The sequence below is a fragment of the Calypte anna genome, chromosome 4A, assembly GCF_003957555.1.
Source record: "Calypte anna isolate BGI_N300 chromosome 4A, bCalAnn1_v1.p, whole genome shotgun sequence".
NCBI lineage: Eukaryota > Metazoa > Chordata > Aves > Apodiformes > Trochilidae > Calypte > Calypte anna.
Window position 1 is genome coordinate 41165418 of NC_044248.1, and position 17586 is coordinate 41183003.

The 17586-nt window shown below is 43.1% G+C and overlaps 1 protein-coding gene and 1 long non-coding RNA gene across 5 annotated transcripts in view; both read left to right on the top strand.

Moving 5' to 3' along the window:
• LOC115598243 overlaps positions 1 to 5931 on the top strand; it is a 41329-nt gene extending 35398 nt beyond the window's left edge. For 3 of the 4 annotated variants that reach the window (XR_003987519.1, XR_003987520.1, XR_003987522.1), the window contains exon 4: positions 2367 to 2466. This is a non-coding gene — a long non-coding RNA (uncharacterized LOC115598243). Of the gene's footprint in view, positions 1 to 2366; positions 2467 to 5852 lie in introns of those variants that run through there. The other variant, XR_003987521.1, reaches the window with a different exon arrangement.
• A 3581-nt stretch (positions 5932 to 9512) lies between these two features.
• COL25A1 (collagen type XXV alpha 1 chain) overlaps positions 9513 to 17586 on the top strand; it is a 256844-nt gene continuing 248770 nt past the window's right edge. Inside the window, exons 1-2 of the mRNA XM_030450322.1 lie at positions 9513 to 9866; positions 10421 to 10490. Of these exons, the coding sequence (XP_030306182.1) occupies positions 9513 to 9866; positions 10421 to 10490 (424 nt within the window). The remainder of the gene's footprint in view (positions 9867 to 10420; positions 10491 to 17586) is intronic.

Consider the following 17586-nt stretch of genomic DNA (forward strand, 5'->3'; position numbering starts at 1 on the left):
GCATTCAAACACACATGTAACCTTTAGGTTTTGACTGTGTAATCCTGGAAAGAAAAAGGGACAGCAAAGCTTGTGTTGATTTCTAAGCAGAAATATAATGCAGTTTTCTGGGACACGTACACATGGAGGGGTCTGGCTGAGGAAGAAGCATAGCAGGGCTATAGAAAATGGAAGCCCTGCATAAATGAAGACTAAAGAGCATGAATAATACCAAGTATGGTAAATTAAGAGATTACCTAGTGGTCCCTTCCTCCCTTAAGTCAGTATTCACTGGGTTAGACCTCCATAGCCAGCATTATCATCAAAGATTTAAATTCTCTTACAAGCACGGCAACTGGGGAGCACAACCCAGCTCGACTTTACCTTTGGCATAAAAATAATACAAGTAGCATACAGAATATGACAGCTACAAGAAGTCTATGACAGTAATTTAAAGAATTTGTGTCCCTGGAAGGTGCAGTAAAGTCTCTGGCAGCTGGAGGCCTGATGGAGTTGAGATGATGCAGACGCAAGGCTGGGACCTGTAATCCCAAGCAGCCGGGCTATTTTATTGTGCTCATTCATGTGAATGCTTGTGAAATCTACAGAAGATCTACAAATTCTTTAGCTGATGATATCTCCTGACTGGCTTCCTTTATCTCTCTGCTCATTGCAAGTAAAAGCCTCCTAAATTTTCATGAGAAGGGTTTCGGATGCTTTTCTGACTGATGGTTTATTTTTTTAGCTCTGTGATTCTCCAGGGTGCTCAGTAACACCTTAATTCCATCATTTTCATGGCAGCAACTTAATTTTTGCCCAGATATCACAGGTATCTTACCCCCTGAGAATTTCACATGGAAGGGGTTACGGTGCCATTCATAGATGGAGAGACAGGTGAAAGAGACCTTTAACACTGATTTTTAGAATTTTTTTTAATCAGCCTCAATCATTTACCATCCCATGCTCTAAAATCACCTTTTCAAAACTTTTACAATTGCACAGCCTTCAAGGAATTGGGCTTATTTCCTTCTTTCCCTCTATAGAAAGGGAAAAAGAAGCCTAGAGACTCCCAGAGCCAGGAGCTCAGGAATTCCTGCTGGACATCTCCATGTGCTCCCATTCCACAGATCCAAGCCCATTACAAAGAGTGGAAAAGGGGGTGATCTGACAGCTGGCTGTTTGGTAGGGATAAAAGGTCTGGGAAAACTGGAGAATCATCTGAAAAAAAAAAATAAATTAAATCCATGATGCTCAGTCCTTTTGCACCTGAGAGCAAACTTATTGGGTAAGGTTTTGAGAAGTACAGGCAGCTTAAAACTTACTTTGTTCTGCTCCAGAAAAAGTAATTATTAGATATAAGAGATAAGCCTTTGGCATGGTGTTCTCTTTGTTGGTTTTCTTTCTTTTGTTTCTTTGCTTGCTTGATTTTTCCTGGGGTGTGATGTAGCTGGGTATTTGTATCTTCCTAATAATGGAATTTCTACACATACTTGATCTGAGCATGATCAGGAGGGAAAGATTTTTCTTTGGAAGGTTTGTATAAATAAGCAACATTTCCCCAAAAAACTTTGTTCATATTCTTCAAAAGTGGATTAAAATCTTCAGCTGCTAATGGGAGAACATTTTTAAACTGTGCTTGAATAATGAGCAGGGATTAACATTGTCAGTGGTAGTCAAAGTAAGGAAACAGATAGAATAAGTAATAGAATTGGCATTTCCATTGAATCCAAATCTGATCTGTTCAAATTTATGTATTTTATCCTGCAGCTATCTTCAGCAGTGGCTGAATTGTCTTCAGAATAGGATACATTGGCCTGAAATCATTTATTCTTCATTTAAAAAAAAAAAGATACATTTCATTTATATCATCGAATTCCATAACGTGTGAAACCAAATCTGAAATTCAACTTCCTCTTAAGGTAAAACACTTCTGATAGCTGTGTCAGAGCACTCATTCTTTGACTACTGACCTTTTCCCACTTTGCTGAATTATTTCCTATAATGTGACTGAGTGAGGAGTTAGTAGTGAGCAGAGATCTGTGCCCAGACCTCCCTGAGGCAAGGAGGGATTCAACAGCTGGCTGAAAAAGACAGATGTTCAGAACCTGTCTTATCACCAATAGCATCAAGAAAGCAAGCTGAAGATAACTGAGGATGCTGGGCATCCTGATAAGGATTTTCACTTGATATCATCATAGCAATGTGGTTAAACAGACAAAAGGCAGGGCCCTGAACAGAGCTATGGATGCCAGTTGAAAGTGAAACACTGGTACTCAAATATGCAGTAACTGTAAGAAGATATTTTATTCCAGATAAATTAATAGAAATATTCTTATTTCAAATTGTGGAGGGAAAAAAAATAACCATCAGATTTCATCTGTCTTTAGGCCACTTGGACTACACCATCCACTGAACCAAGGGAAGAATTCCTGCTGCAACCAGCTCCTTCATTTTCTTAAAATCTATACTGCAGTTTTTCTTCTGCTTGCTTCCTGGCTCCTTCTTTTTAATTTGGTAAGCAAATGATCTTCCTTCCATGTGCTGCTTTCTCTTATTCCTGATTTTTTATTTCATGATAGCACTTTCCATCTTTGACCCACAATGCCTGTAGGTTTCAGAAGGTTCAGCCCAGTTTCAGGATGTAAATCACTGATGAAGTTTATAGAAATATATATATATATATATAATGAATCTATGATCTTATGGTTGCTCATGTCCTGTGCTCTTCCCATTTACATTTCTGGTGACTTTTGCCATTGTGTTGGGGAATAAAAATTTCTTCAAAGTTACTGTTTCCTTTTCCAGAGGTGGCTTCCAGTGTGATCTCTCAGGAGCATACTCTTCATTGTAATTATTTATGTGATAAATATAAAATATTTGTAATATATATATTTATTTATACGATACACATAAAATATCATCTTAAAGGCAACTGCCTCTGAATGCAGAAATTCTATAGTAATGACCTCATGTGAATAAGGTAGGAAAAAGGCAACCAGAAACATGGAATTAACAGGATGTAGAAATTTTATCTGCTGTATAATCAGCCTTTTTTGCTGGATCCTACATTCTGTCCTGCATCTTGGCATTTTTATAGCCTCCAGCACACGTGAAAGTTTACTTCCAGGACTAATCCTGTTGATTTGGCTCAGACAGCTCACGTGAGTGAAGCTACTTCTTAATACAGGACTTTGCAAGCTCAGAAACTCTTTGGATGAACCTTGTCCTCCCAGCCTTTTCCCTCGAACCCCTGAATTCCAGTGGTGTTCATTCATAGACAAATAAACAAACCAGGGAACCAAGGGATATTAATTGGCCTGAAGCCAGGGTGAGGATTTCTTTTTTTTTTTTTTCAGCCTGAGGTTCACAAGTCTGGTCTCCTCATCCCATTCCTGATTATGGGTCTCCATTCAGTAAAATCCTGCCCAGGGACTCTCAAGGGTCTCCTGCATTTTAAAGCAAATATTTGAAGCTGTGACAAATGTCAGAGAGTTAGTTTGTCTGTTATGAGGTGTTGTGTAATACATTCACATGAAAAATGCTCATGATTTTAGTAAAAATAACATCCAGCATCTGAATTTTACCTTGAGTCAGTCATTTTGTAGGTCTAGGAGAGCTGGTTTCATCATATTGAAAAAGGAAATCCTGTGAAATATATTAAAATCCAGATGCAAGGGGGGGGTTATTTTATTTTATTTTTTTATTATCAGGTTTGCCAAAATACCAATAAGGTTATGGAACTAATAAACTAAATCCTATGCTCCTGTGACCCAATTGCCTCTCGTTTAAAGATAAGTCTGACATAAAGATTCAAATATATGAAGTGTTTGTACAGTAGATGTAAAATGAGTATATCTAAGTCTTAAATCACAAGCTAGTGTTGTCCAGCTGCTAAGTATATTAATGTACTGCATCATCTATACTGTACTTTAATGTGCTTATATTCAATTTAAAGTGCCAGAAGGCAATCAGTTTGGGTCTTTGAAAGTGAGAGGCTTTTCCAGCTTTTTTTAATTTTTTTTTTCAGTGAATTAAGTTGTTTGCTGGTTGGTTTTTTTTTGGTGCTTCTGTGCCCTCTTGGCAGGTATTAGGAGCAGATCAGTGAAAAATACTGTACAGCCTAACCTGCCAGAGAGCTGAGAAGTCAGCAAGACAAGATGGCTGAGATTTCAGCAGGACAAGAGGGCAGGGTCTCAAGTTGTGCCAGGGGAGGTTTAGGTTGGATATTAGAAAGAATTTCTTTATGGAGAGGGTGATCAGACATTGGAATGGGCTGCCCAGGGAAGTAGTGGATTCTCCATCCCTGGAGATATTTAAAAAGAGACTGGATGTGGCACTCAGTGCCATGGGCTGGGAACTGCAGCAGTAGTGGATCAAGGGTTGGACTCGATGATCTTGAGGTCCTTTCCAACCCAGCCAATTCTATGATTCTATGATTCTAAGTCAAGCAAATCACAGAAGCACTTGGATTCTGGTTCTACCCTGAATTTTACCCACACATGCATACAAAAGTTTAGTAAAATCTGTTTTAGGGTACTGTAATTCAAAGGCTGAGCAGAAGTGAGTGGAAGGGAGGAGCAGTAGAGTGCAGACACCATTCCTGTCCCCATATAATGAACAATATATAAGCTCCATTTGAAAGCTGGGACATTTGGGACAGAAAGTTTTAACTCCATCTTGGACATGGCTGTTATTGACCATTCAAGTTTTTTTTCCTTGAGTGTTTCACATCACTTCTCATACAGCCCCAGACTCCAATTTCTACTTGAATTTTATTCTCTGCCTTTCTTGACCATGTGGGCAAAATACTTTACACACTGAACGTAGCTTGTTGTTTCAGCTCCTTTTTCCCTGATCTGTTTTGCATAATTCTAATGAAAAGTTTATGCTGTATCTGGTAAAGAAATCCAGTTGCAGACTGGGGATTGGTCAGCCAGAATCCGACGTGCTGCAGACATAAAAATATGCAAAAAAGAACTCCAGACACTCGTTCTGTCTGCTGGAAAATTGTTATCTGCAAACATCCAGCCACATCCTCAAACACAGCCCCATGAAATGCAAACAGTAGCATCTTGTGTCAATACCTTTGGCCTGGTCATGCAGGAGATCTGCTGAAACGTGGCATTTAGAGATCCAAATCTTCAAAGTGAGAGCATTCTCCTCCTGGTGGGAAGTGTGGCTGCCTCTGGTCTGTGTGTAGGAGCTCTTCAGCAAACCTTATTTAAAATTCTCCTCCCTTTTTTGCCACTGTTTGAGTTGGAGGGCTTCAGGTCTCACACTCTACCTGCGTGTGTTAATGGCCAGCTCAATATATCTGGGGTTCATTTCTTACTTCAAGCTGCTTTATTCCAGCTGCCAGACACACAACAAGCTCTTAAAGCATTTTAAGTATTTTGTAACCTCAGCTTGCATGGTGTATCACCTTAAGTGTGACCAGCAAAGTCAGATATACAGTTCCTGCCTGCAAGCAATTAAATTACTGTTTGGCCATGTGAACAGCCATCTGGTTTACTCCTGGAGTAGAAGTTTGACTCCTTGGACCAAGTTACTCACTCTAATTCAAAACCTATAAATCTTCACCAATAAAAAATGTAAAAAAGCAAGGAATTTTTTTATTTTTTTTTTTAAGAGAGAGGAAAAAAAAATCAGCTTTTTCATTGCACGGATAGCTTTCTCACAAGTGCTACAGCAATCTGGTTTCAATCTTAGCTTATGATCCTAAGGAGATGCCTTCTTGATTCTGGCATCATCGTGGCTGCAAAATAAGCAGCAGGCTCACTGGCACTCAGCATACACATGTCCTGGGTTCACTCTGCCTCCTCCTGCTTGTGGAAAGACAGCAAGGCTGAGTCTTAAATGTTTTTTTTCTCCAGTTTCTTGTGTTTAGATGGGGTAAATGTACTGCAAAGCTGCTGGCTGTCCACTTGATGGTATCGAGTAACTGAGCACAGAAGAGTACGGTTGCAGAACTGTACATGTACATGGAATGACCAGATAATTTCATGACAGGTAAATCAGCTGTGTTATGTTCTCCACCTACACTATCAAGTCCTGTGCTAGATTTAATCATATTGTCTTTGATTTAGCTGCTCAGATTCTGGAGTCTGGTCTCATCTACTCTGGACCAGCCTGGCCTCCAGCAGGAAGATCATGGGTTTTTCTGTGAGAGGATTCTGCTAATTTTCATCCTCAAAGACTCTCTCGTATCTATTTCTGTGTGAAAAACAAACAAAAAAAAGCTTTTGGAAATAATTTGTTCTCAAATTCTGTCATTAACAAATAATTTCAAAGTGTTTTAATAAACTTTTAGATGACATCTTTCCCCTAACCAAGCTTTGGCAGAAAGAAAAATCTAACTTCAAGCTGGAGCTAGGAGGAAGGCTTGGCACTGGTCTTTCTCCTCTCACTCTTTTTCATCATGTTTCCTTTTATCTGAGGATACATGTGAGCAGACAGATGCACAAGGAATGGATGAACCTCATCTCTTTTCAGAGGTGAGACCAGGCGAGGCTAAGATTCTTTCCAGGTCTGTGAAGGTATAGCAAAAAAAAAAAAAAAAAAAAGGGATGAAAACAGTTTCTTGAGTATTTTAAAGGTGCTCTTTCCTGGCTTGGGCTTTAATTCTAGTATGGCAGAGTTTTTTATTTGTCGTGGACAAAAATAAAGGTTTCTCATCACATCTCTTAAGAATAAAAAACCTCCAGCCCGAGATTTGCCATCCAGTTGGAAAGGGGCTTTCCATCACATCCCACAGAAACATGGTGATCTTGCTCATCTGGCAATTTTTACAATGTTAGGTATGTGTAAAACGAATGCAACAAAGGACTTTCTGTCTCAGGCTGCTTCATTGCTGACTTGGAATGTGCCTTGTCCAAAACAAATGGACAGCACAATGCTGGGACAGAAAGATGCTTGGACAGACTGACTACAGCTTTTGGCCAAGCAAAACAGTAAGCAAGGTCACATTGATAGGTTCATACACTACACGAGGCTCCGAAGCAGGCAGACAAGTCCATATCTGCACTGAAATGAAGCAAGTTGATCCCAGGAAGAAATTCCATCCTGGCAGCACCCACCCAAGAAGGGCAGAGGCAGCAGCGGGTTGCGGGCAGCCGTCCTGCCCACAGCGGCGCCCCACTCACCCCCCCTGCATAACCCAAAGAGGATAATAATAATTTCCTGAGGGTTTGGAGCTTTGCTTTGCTGCGTGTCACCACGAGCAAGGGTGAGTAATGGCACTGGTTACTAACAGCAGGGGGTGATGCTAAGAGCTGGAGCTGGCGCCGATGGCTCCCAGCGACTCGCTGGCCCACCAGACGCTCCGAGGCAGCCTGGCTACAGCTCAGACCATGCTCAGGGGGCCCATGCTGTGCACCAAATAAGAGCATGTGGGTATTATTTGTTTTCTTCTGTCAGATTATTCATTCCAAATACCATTTTGACTTCTTCTTGCCAACAGATAGTCGGCGAGCCAGTCCTTGTTTTGAAAAGAACAGTTGTTACTCGCATGTCCTGATAGTAAGGTAGGGACCACTGGGGAAGATTTGTTTGCAAACTGGGAGTTGCAACTACTCACTGTTTATTGTGTCACCTGGGGCTGTGTCATTGTGATTTCTCCTCCCTGGCTAGAGTCCACAAAACGCTTTTTTAAGAGAGGAGAAAGACAAATTACGAAGAAAAAATGACTAGCTGGGAACTTTGGGAATGCTTTGTTCGAAGTCTTTGTAATTCTACTGAAACCCACAAAGCTTTTTGGATCCGTGTTTTCATGGCAGTTGTGATTGCTTGGATATTTGGGGAGACAATAGGTAATAAAACCTCACAAATATGACTCTATATGGGAACTTGATTCATAGTACAAGCCAGCACACTCAGTCTTATCTGAGAAGTGTGTGATGGTTGGACAGGTCTCTTTTTCATCCCACAAGTCTTTGTATCTTGTAAGTAGTCAGTATTCATGTGAGAAAATGCCAGCCAGGGTGATCTACATCTTTCCTCAGAGCCTGGACCTGCTTTGAGAAGCTTCTCTGATCTGGGAAATTACCTGGGCATGAAAAATGCCACACCAAATGCCATACAGGAGGTGCACTGTGATAACACAGAGATGGGAACCAAACTACAACAGGCAAATGCAGCATTCAGAAGATAAAAGGCAGAGGGGAAAGAACAGAAATGGACAAGCTTTCCACCAGGCCAGGAGTGCACTCCTTTGGATAAAGATGCTTCTTTTCCAGTTGTTCAAACCAGGAGCAAGGAAAAGGGGTTGGTGTGCACGACACGGTGAAGAAGCAACTTGGTAAAGAAAAAACCAACAACAAACAACAACCTAACAGCAAACAAACACGCAGAAAGATTCAGCTGAAATTAAGCAGCCTCCATGCAACAGGGAATTAGTGCTCACTGCTCCTTTAGTAGAGAGCCCTCTCCTCACACGAAGGCTCTCGCTGGGGCACCGGCCGCTGAGTTACTACACACGTTTATCCTCCGTGCTCTAAAAAAAGCGCAGGATGACAGAGAGCTCCCCGTGGTTTATGCCCGCACCATGGCCATGACAGCCCTGCCATAAACCACCGTAAATCAGCGCCGTGTTCCACAACTGACCCCGGCGGGGCAGGCAGCCTCTTCCAGGTACCACCCCGCCATCGGCTATCACTCCCTCACTCTCCCCCCCCCCCTCCATCTCCATCATCTCCATCTCCATCCTCATCCTCGTCCCCGTCCTGGTCCTCGTCCTCACCCTCATCCTCATCCCTCCCCGTCCCCGTCCTCGTCCTCATACCCATCCCCCGGGGCCTCGTCGCCGGCCGGCCCCTCTGTCGTCTCCCCCCCAGCCTTTCCTCCCCTCCAGCTGAGTTAATCAAATCCCCCGCGCGCCGTGCCTAAAATTATGCAAAGAGAGCTCCTCCGCCCAGGTGAATAAATTACGTTAATGAGGGCGAGGAGGAAAAGGAGGAGGTGGGACGCCGGCCGGGGGGGTGGCAGTGGCTCCGCGGCGCGGCTGGGTGCGGGGTAACGCGGGGGCTTCCCCGCCTGAAGCTGGTCTGGTGGGCGCCGACGGGCAGGTGGAGGGGGAGCAACAAGTCCGGCGGCTGCGGGGAGGAGAAAGGGAGGCGGAGGGGAGGTTGGAGAGAAGGGGGGGGGAAGATCCCTTCCCGCCCCGCTCCTGAAAACCTCTCTGACAAGTGGCGAACCGCTAGCAGAGCACGCTGCTGCCTCCGAAGGGCGGGTGGAAGCCGCGGGGGCTCGCCCCGCACCCAACCTTACTGCCGGCTTTGGGCTCCTCGGAACCCCCCGCCCCCGACGCCCCCGCCGAAGGGCTGAGGCGCGACCCTCCGCTGGGCTCCGTGCGGTGCGGGGTGCTGCTTCTCTTTTAAAGTGCGTGAGCCTCTCGCGGGCTTTTTCCCTACTCACCGCAATTTTATTTTATTATTTTCTATATTTTTTTAAGAGGATACTGTTATTTTGCCTTTCCGTCGTTTATTTTCTCCTACTTTACCGCTTTCGTTGCGGCTGCTCGGAAACTAATTGCCTCCATGGGGGGCGGAGGAAAGGAAATCAAAGCTGCCGCAGCCGAAGGGTGTAAGAGCACGCCGGGGAAGAGCCGCGGAGCCGCAGGACGGGATGGCAGCGGGAAGCCCGGTTGCGGCGGGGAGCGCTGCCCCCCGCTCCGGGCCGGGCCGTGCGGTTCCGCGCTGGCCGCTCTCCTCTCGGCGCTGGCCGCCGCCTCCTGCGTCTACCTGGGGGTGCGGACCAGCGACCTGCAAGCCAGGGTGGCGGCCATCGAGGACGCCCGAGGGGGCTTCTCTGTCGCCACCCCGCTCCCCGGTTACTCCTTGGAGCAGCTGAACGCGATGATGCAGGAGAAAGTGGAGCGACTCCTCGCCCAGGTGTGCGGGACAAGGGGGGGGGGGAGGCTGCGGGTGTGCCGAGGATTGGGGGTGATGTGTGCGGGGCTGAGGTGGGGAAGCCGGAGCTGTTCCGCGGGAGGTGAGGAAGGAGCAGGGAAAAGTGAAGCCGCAACCCTGGGGAGCGGCGGCGGGGCCCGGGGGGATGCGGCCCCGGTTGGTGAGGCGGGCGGGGTGGGGGGCTGCGGCGGGATCCCCCGCCTGGGCGATGCCGGTGTTTTTCTCCTCCGTAATTTGTGGCTCGGTCCCTGCGGTTCTCTATAGCACGTGTTTAAAAAAAAAAATAAATAAAAATCTATAGCGTGTGTGTAAGCACTGGGGGCAGAGGTGGGAGAGAGCCAGCGCCGTCGGGCTTGTTTGTTGTTGTTGTCGTGGGGGTGGAGAATTTAGTGAGACACCTTGGGTCGTGTCCAAGCGAAGAAGCCACCGCGCAGCCCCGGGCAGAGCGGTGAATCCCATCCTGGGGCTGGGATGGGTCGGCGGCGAAGCGAAGTCGCCGTCTGCCCTCTCTCTCACGTTGCTTCTCTCGTCCACAGAAATCCTACGAACACTTGGCAAAAATACGAGTAGCCAGAGAAGTGCCTCCAGAGTGCAACTGCCCACCAGGTAACAGACACGGTTTGGAAATCTCCTTTCCGAGGCTTTTGTTGCTCGGGGATTTTTGGTATCTTGAATTTTTCAAACAGGCATCAGCCAGATCCAGGGGATGCCTCATCAGCCCACAGCTGTGCCTTGTGAGCTAAAGATGCAAAGCCCAGAATCATCTGTTTCCATTGTGGCACTTGATTGGGGCTGATTACTCATTTAAAACACCTGGTTAGGCTGGTGATGCCAAACAGGAACACCTGTGAGGAAGTTAATGATCTCTCTTAGCAAGGAGAGAGAGACCACCTGAAATGGGTCAGTATGGAATCAAGGCATTTAGTCCTCAGGTTGGGAAGTGGAACAAAAGTTCCTAGCAAAAATATTGAACCTTTTAGAACATGGATTGAAATGGGTGGAGGGTCTGTTGAAGATAGCAGTAGTATATACATGGGCTTTTTAGTTTTGTTTGTCCCTAATCTTGGATGAAAGAACTTCCTCTATAGGAAGGGACTGCAGGTTTCAAACAGAGGGTTCAAAACTGTGTTTATGTAACCAGTGATGTTGCTTGACTATGGAAACGGGGCCTCCTAATACTGGGATTTGTTGTGCACACACATGCTGCAACGTTTCCTGTGGGTTTTGTGCTGCTTTTTCATAGTCTGATAACTGTCAATATTCACTTAGCTTTATAAACTCCTGCTAATACCTCCCCAGGTTCAAATTGCATCTTAAAGGTTAAGAAAATAATGCCAGTGTTCCACAAGGCAGCATAAGAATTCCAGTGTCTTCTGTGTAGATGCACAGCATGCTTTACCCATCCTGCTGCTATGTATGGCAAACTATCTCTTTTAAAGGTGGAATATTTACTTCCAACAAGACTCAAGCTGATGACATTTGCCAACAGGATGTGTGATTCAGATGTATGTAAGGAAGAAGCTCTTCCAGTGTGAAAGCACCACTGGATCTTGGTGTTAAATCTGATTAAAATGGTTGCTACAACTGAGAGCAGAGTATTTGCTGGCTGGTCTAAGAGCTACTGTGACTAGCACGAAGGGACAATATTTATAACTAGAAGTGTTTTACAAGAGTGCATAGAATTTCTCAGTACCCAGCTTGTTTTGGTAACTAATGGTCAACATTGGTTTCCTGCTGTGCTTTATGTAATTTCTTCCCTTAAGGCACCCATACACATACACTGTTGATACTTTTCTTTTCTGATGCTTACCTGCAATAAGCTACAAAATGGATACTTCAATTTTAGGGTCTTTATGTTGTATGCAAAGATGTATTCTGTGAGCCTTAGATGTTGCTGAACGTGATGCCAAGTTTGCTTCCTTTCCCTTCTCCTTTTAATCTGTGTTTGGTTACTGTTCTCCTCAGTATTTACTTTTCCAGTTAGTGTTGTGCTGTGTTACCTCCTCTCTACCACTAGAGCTCCACATTATACCAATTTTTATCTGACCTTTTTTCTTAAGAAGTGTATTTTAGCACATAGGTAATGAGCAACAGAGTATTTCTTGCACAGATTGTAAAAATCCTTGCTAGAAGAAATATGTGTTTTTAATGCCAAAATAAGGTGATCTAGGAAACATATTCAAGGGACAGAGGTTTGTTAGACCAGGAAAACTTGTATGACTCATTAGGAAATAAATAAAAAAAAAAAATTGCAGAGAAGATTAGCTGGTATGGAGATTAGAAATGTGATGTGAAGCTTTTCACCCCTGGGTAACTATCTCAGTTTGGAAACAACTTTTGAAGTCCCTGAAAGGTGTTGCCATGTGATAAGCCTCTTTTTTGGGCAGCTTAAAAAGAGTTGATGCTCTCATGCTTGTTGCCAGGGGACAGGTGCCTACCTCAGATTGGCATCATTTTGGGAGGCTTGTCTGAGAGGACCCTGGCTTCCTAACAGCAGGTATGAGGCTGAGCAGGGGGTGGGGGGAGAGCAAAGAAATTGTTGTTCCTTCATTTGGTTCACTTTGCGTGTTAGAATTGCTTTCTCCCTGGACAAGATGGACTATTTATTATCATCTGTAATGCTCCTATTACGAGTTTGGACTGCTGTGTTGGGAAAGGCTGTTGGTTTAATAGGGAAGGTATCCTGGAAACTCGATGCCTTTTCTGTTGGCTGCTGTTTTGTTAAGCATAAATTGCTTCTTTTCCTTCTCCACATGGTTCCCTTTTGCTGCTTGACTCTGTTCAGCTTCTGCACGTCATCCCTGGGTTTCTGCAATAATAAAATATGTCTGTTGGAAATGACACTGGAAATGAAGCCTTCATGGTACAGAGCTGATTTTTTGCAGCATCCTTATGCTGGGAGAAAAGGCTGCTGCCAAATGCCCACCGAGGCAGCTTCCATCATCCTGCTCTTTCAAGAGAAATAAAGAGTATTTTTAAATAAGTCACATTGTTCTCTACAAAAAGAAGAGAGGGAAATTCAAGCTGCATACACAGGGGTGAGAATGTGATCTCAGATTAAGGATTGAAGTTATACAACTGGTGTAGATCTCGTTAGCTTGAGATGTTCATCCCCTTGTGGCTCCTCATGGTGGGAACTTGCACGTGTAAAGGAAACTGGGTTTGAATTGCTTGGATACCAGAGGCAGCCAGATTCACAGTCACTCATAGTTTGGAAAGCTGTCCACATGTAGCTCCTTTTAATTTAATTTACTAGTTGCCTTGAACTTTGTCTAGCATTAAGAGTGGTCACATTTATCTTTAAAATCTTTGTTTTCACTAAACTTAGTTTTCTTCCTAATTATTATTTTTAATTTTTTTCTAATAGCCTCATGAGGAGATCCTAGAGCTTTGATTTTAATTCTGCAGGACTAAAACCAGATACCAAAGACTTGGTAAATATTTTGAAAATTACAATAGCAGGCATTCTTTTTCTTAAAGCAAAGTAATAAAGTTTGAAAAGTAAATGCATGCTGACATTCCTCTTAAATTACCTCAGCTCTAACAGGAGTGCCAGCTTACACCCCATACAAGCAATAGCACTGCTGTCACTGCTGGCAGAAAGCCTTCTGTACATAGGACTATAATTATTTTAAGCATAATAAATTAATTTTTCTCTTCCATATTTATTGTAAATTCACGTTTCTCTACTGTAACAGATGAACAAAAAAAAAGTAGGTGTGTAGGTAATTATTTCATTTGCTTGGATCTTTCTTTAAATGGCTGTGGGAGCCTACGTGGCTTTTATTGGGAGATGAAGTGCCAGAAGACAAAGGTTTTTTGGAATATCACTGGGTCTTATTTTGGCTATAAGCTTTTACTGGGAAAATAAGAGCTTTTTCCCTGGGAAAGCTGTTCCACAGTGCTTCAGTGAGACGATGAGTCTGCTGTATGTGTTTTGGTAGCAGCATGGATAGTAAAAATCTGTGTATTTTCTTAGCATCCAAGTACTGTTTTTGTCATCTTAAGCACCTAATGTTTGTTTTGACATGCTGTGGAAGTACAATTTAGGCACTCTTTCATAGTTCAGCATGTTCCATAAGGACTGTTCCCTGGAGCATTTTGATCAGTGAGGCTGGAAAAATGGAGGAAAATTCAATTTTGGGGATTAAAAGAATCCCCAAGTAGGTATCAGCAAGATATTATTTATTTTTTAACGTTATGGTTACAGTGAAGCAGTTCTGCCAAGACTGAAGAGGTAAAGAGGAGCTGGCTTAAGTGTTTATCAGAAGAGAGACCCAAAAGAAAACACAGAGAGATGGAGAAAGTATCCAAAGTATTTCTCTCTGTTACTTAAAATTCTAGAGTGTGCCACATGAACCTGGCTCCCAGCACTACTTATTCCTCTTGTGCCTGTATCATCTATTTGCTGAATGCAGTGCTCAGCTCTAAATTTGTAATTTTTCTGACAGGGCTTTGAGTTTCCCTTTCATACCTGCACTGGTTTCATATTTTTCATTTCAGTTCCTAGATAAAGATGTTTATTGATGTGCAGTAGCATGCAACCTTCTGGGTAGTCCGTTGTCTTTTTTGGATGACTGATTAGAGATAGTGTTTTCTCTTCACAGAATAGCTAAATATATTTTATTGGCTGAGATGTGACCTTTGAATTCTCTTCCCTCTGGGTAAGGAGGTGGGCTGTGCAGCATGATGAGTGAAACATAATGTGGCTTAAAGGAGAACTGATTGACAGCAGACTCCTGTTTCTTGGAGTATTAATGGATGTCAGTAGTGGTGTAGCACAGCTGCAGAAGTGTTATTAAAAAAAAAAAGTTGAAAATGTATTGAACTTGCAAGGTTTTGCCAAACAAGGCATAGAAAAGAAAGGTTTGATTATCTGAATTAAGTGTTCTTATATGAGGTTTAATAATAATACAAGGACATATAGAATAATAGAATGTCAGGCTGGAGGGACCTTGAGCATCATCTGGTCCATCCCTTCTAATGTTATTGTTGACATGAGATGTCCCAGCACCCTGTTGAGCTGAGACTTAAAGCTTTTCAAAGTGGGAGAATCCACCACTTCCCCTGGGAGACCATTCCAATGTCTGACTGTTCTCAAAGTGAAAACATTTCCTCTGGTGTTCAACCAGAATCTCCCCAGGAGCAACTTGTGCCCATGTTCTTGCACCCATAGGCTCTCACAGAGGTTCTTGGATTTCCTTCCACGTGGCAACTGGTGTGTTCCTGAAGTGTCAAAGCAATTCAAGTGCAACAAATCCTGCAGTGTGACAAATGGCTGTGAAATCCACTTCTGAAACAACGTTTTTAGTGTGTGTGTGTATTGGTTAGTTTTGGTGTTGTTTTTTTTTTTTCTACAGTTGTTAAATATATTCACCTATTTCCTTGCAGAAGTCTTTAAAGGTTGAATAACTGAGTGCTGTTCAGCAATGCTCATCCCCTTCCTTAAAGGTCACTGGGTTCTTGGGAATGTGTTGCCAGACCAGCACTGTAGCACTCATCTTCCTTCTCCCTCCTTTCTAAATTTCTGCAGCTTACTTGTCTGTTTTCTTCTTTACTTAGGGCACTAAAAACCTGCTAACTTTGAAAACACCATGACTGACAGAAGCTGCCTTTATAGAGCCCCTTTAAGTTGCCAAATAGGATCATATAATGATTATATTCACCTTACCAACTCTTTAAAATAATCCATCTTTGATTTAGACGGAGTTGAAGTCATGTTGCTCACTCCAGCCTCTTCAGGAGGACTCATCCACACACACCACTTTCTCCCTTTGTTTTTCCACTTGCTTTCCTTGGGCAGCCCCAAAAAGGAAATCTGCTTGCTTAGAACTGATAAGAAGCTGTAAGAAGGGACAGAATAATAAAAGCTGGAAGAAACTTTCCATTCTGTCTGATTAAAGCTGCAGCTTGCAGTTAGATAATAGAGCACTGAGCATGGTGCTGCAGGCTTGCTTTTTGGGAGCATGGGGACCATCATGGTTTTACAGGTTAGACACCCAGCAGGGCAGTACCTGCTTACATTCATCTGCTTGAACCTTTTTTATGAGGTTAAGTTAAGCAGAAGAAGCTGTTTGGGGGACAGAATTTTCAGAACCAAGTGCCAAACCTGAAAGTGCCTGATTGATATCTGCCTTTCCTGTGAACACAGCTAATTTTTCTCTGTGTGGGCTTGAACAACTTTAGGGATAGAGTTGATTCTCTGGAAGATAATTTTATTTGTGCCTCTGGAGCAAAGGTACCTTGGCCATCCCTGTCAGGGATTTCCTTCCATCTGGCTCCCAACTGCAGTCCTGGGATCTGCTTTAACTTTGTGGTTAAGCTCAGTACAGCAGCTTCACCTCAGTAATTTCCTCAGCTGAAAATGTGCTGCTCATAGCAGCACAGGGAAATGTGTAGTGCAAGAAATTGCTAATGCACAGAGGTGTCTAAACTAAAATAACTATTTAAATATTTCTGTAGGTTGTCCAGTTCTTGGCAAGTTACAGTTTTCTTATTTGTCAAGTAAACCACTTGTCCCCTCCTTCATTTTCATGAAGTAAAAAACTTATTGAAAGATGTGATGCCCAGTATAAAACTTGTCCTTTCTGGTCCTATCCTGCTCTTCTGTCTTCTTTTCTGAAGTCTGGGGGTGTTGTATCCAAATTGATTCTCATCTGTATTTAGAGACATGTTTATAGGAGCAGGCATCTACTGCAGTTAGAAATACTACATGGATATTTGGGGAGAACAATTTCTTTTTGTGGTTATAAAGCTTTGAAACAGATGATGCCAAGTTTTTTTTAAGAAATAAGTTATTATACACCCATGTAAATCTTTTTACTCAAAATACATTTTCTTATCACTATCAAAACTATGATGACAGCTCTTTGTAGTGCAAAGAATAAATGGAATAAAGAAAGTGTAAGAGTTGGTAAAATGGGGGTGTAACTTTTTAGAATAGCTATTCATTTGTCTCCTATTTATTTTCAATATCTCTATAATGGCACAGAAAAAAATCCAGAAGTTAAAGGTTTAGCTTATGAATGAGGTTCCTTCCATAAGCATAAACTCATTCTTAGGATACTGTGCTGAGGATTATGCTGAAAAACTGATTTAAAAGATCTTTTCTAAATCAGGGGCTGAGGAACACAGAAGGAGTTTTGAAACCAACAAAATGTACTGAAACCAAACTATATTGAGACCAAAATACTTGATCTGAGGTGTGTCTGCCTGCCCTGCAGTGACAGATTTGTGTCTGCACATCAGCAGAAGAGAATTCTGTGATTTGAAGGACACTAAATAAATTCTATAAGATGTTCCTGGGATTATGATCATACACAGCCTGTAAGAGCAAGGGCATAGCTGGCTGTGGATTTGTGCTATTGGTGTTGCTAGGAAATGATGCCAGGATTCTTACATCTCAGTGCCTCACTTGGATGATAACAGTGGGGTTTTCCTGGAGGACTGCAGTGCTGGAAGTCCAAGTGTATACATCTTAAGTTGAGGAGGTATTTCCTTTAGCTGGCACCTCTAATAATCTCTTAAGAACATGAGAACCAGCTGCTTGAAGGCAACTCCTCTTCTTCCTCCCCTCCCTGTGCCTGTATCCTCTGAGGAAGCTCCTGTTTTAATTCCCTTGATGTTTTAGGGGAAGCCTGTATACCTGAGCATAGGAATGTGGCTGCAGGGGATTAAAAGGATAAACTCCACAGTCTGTGTA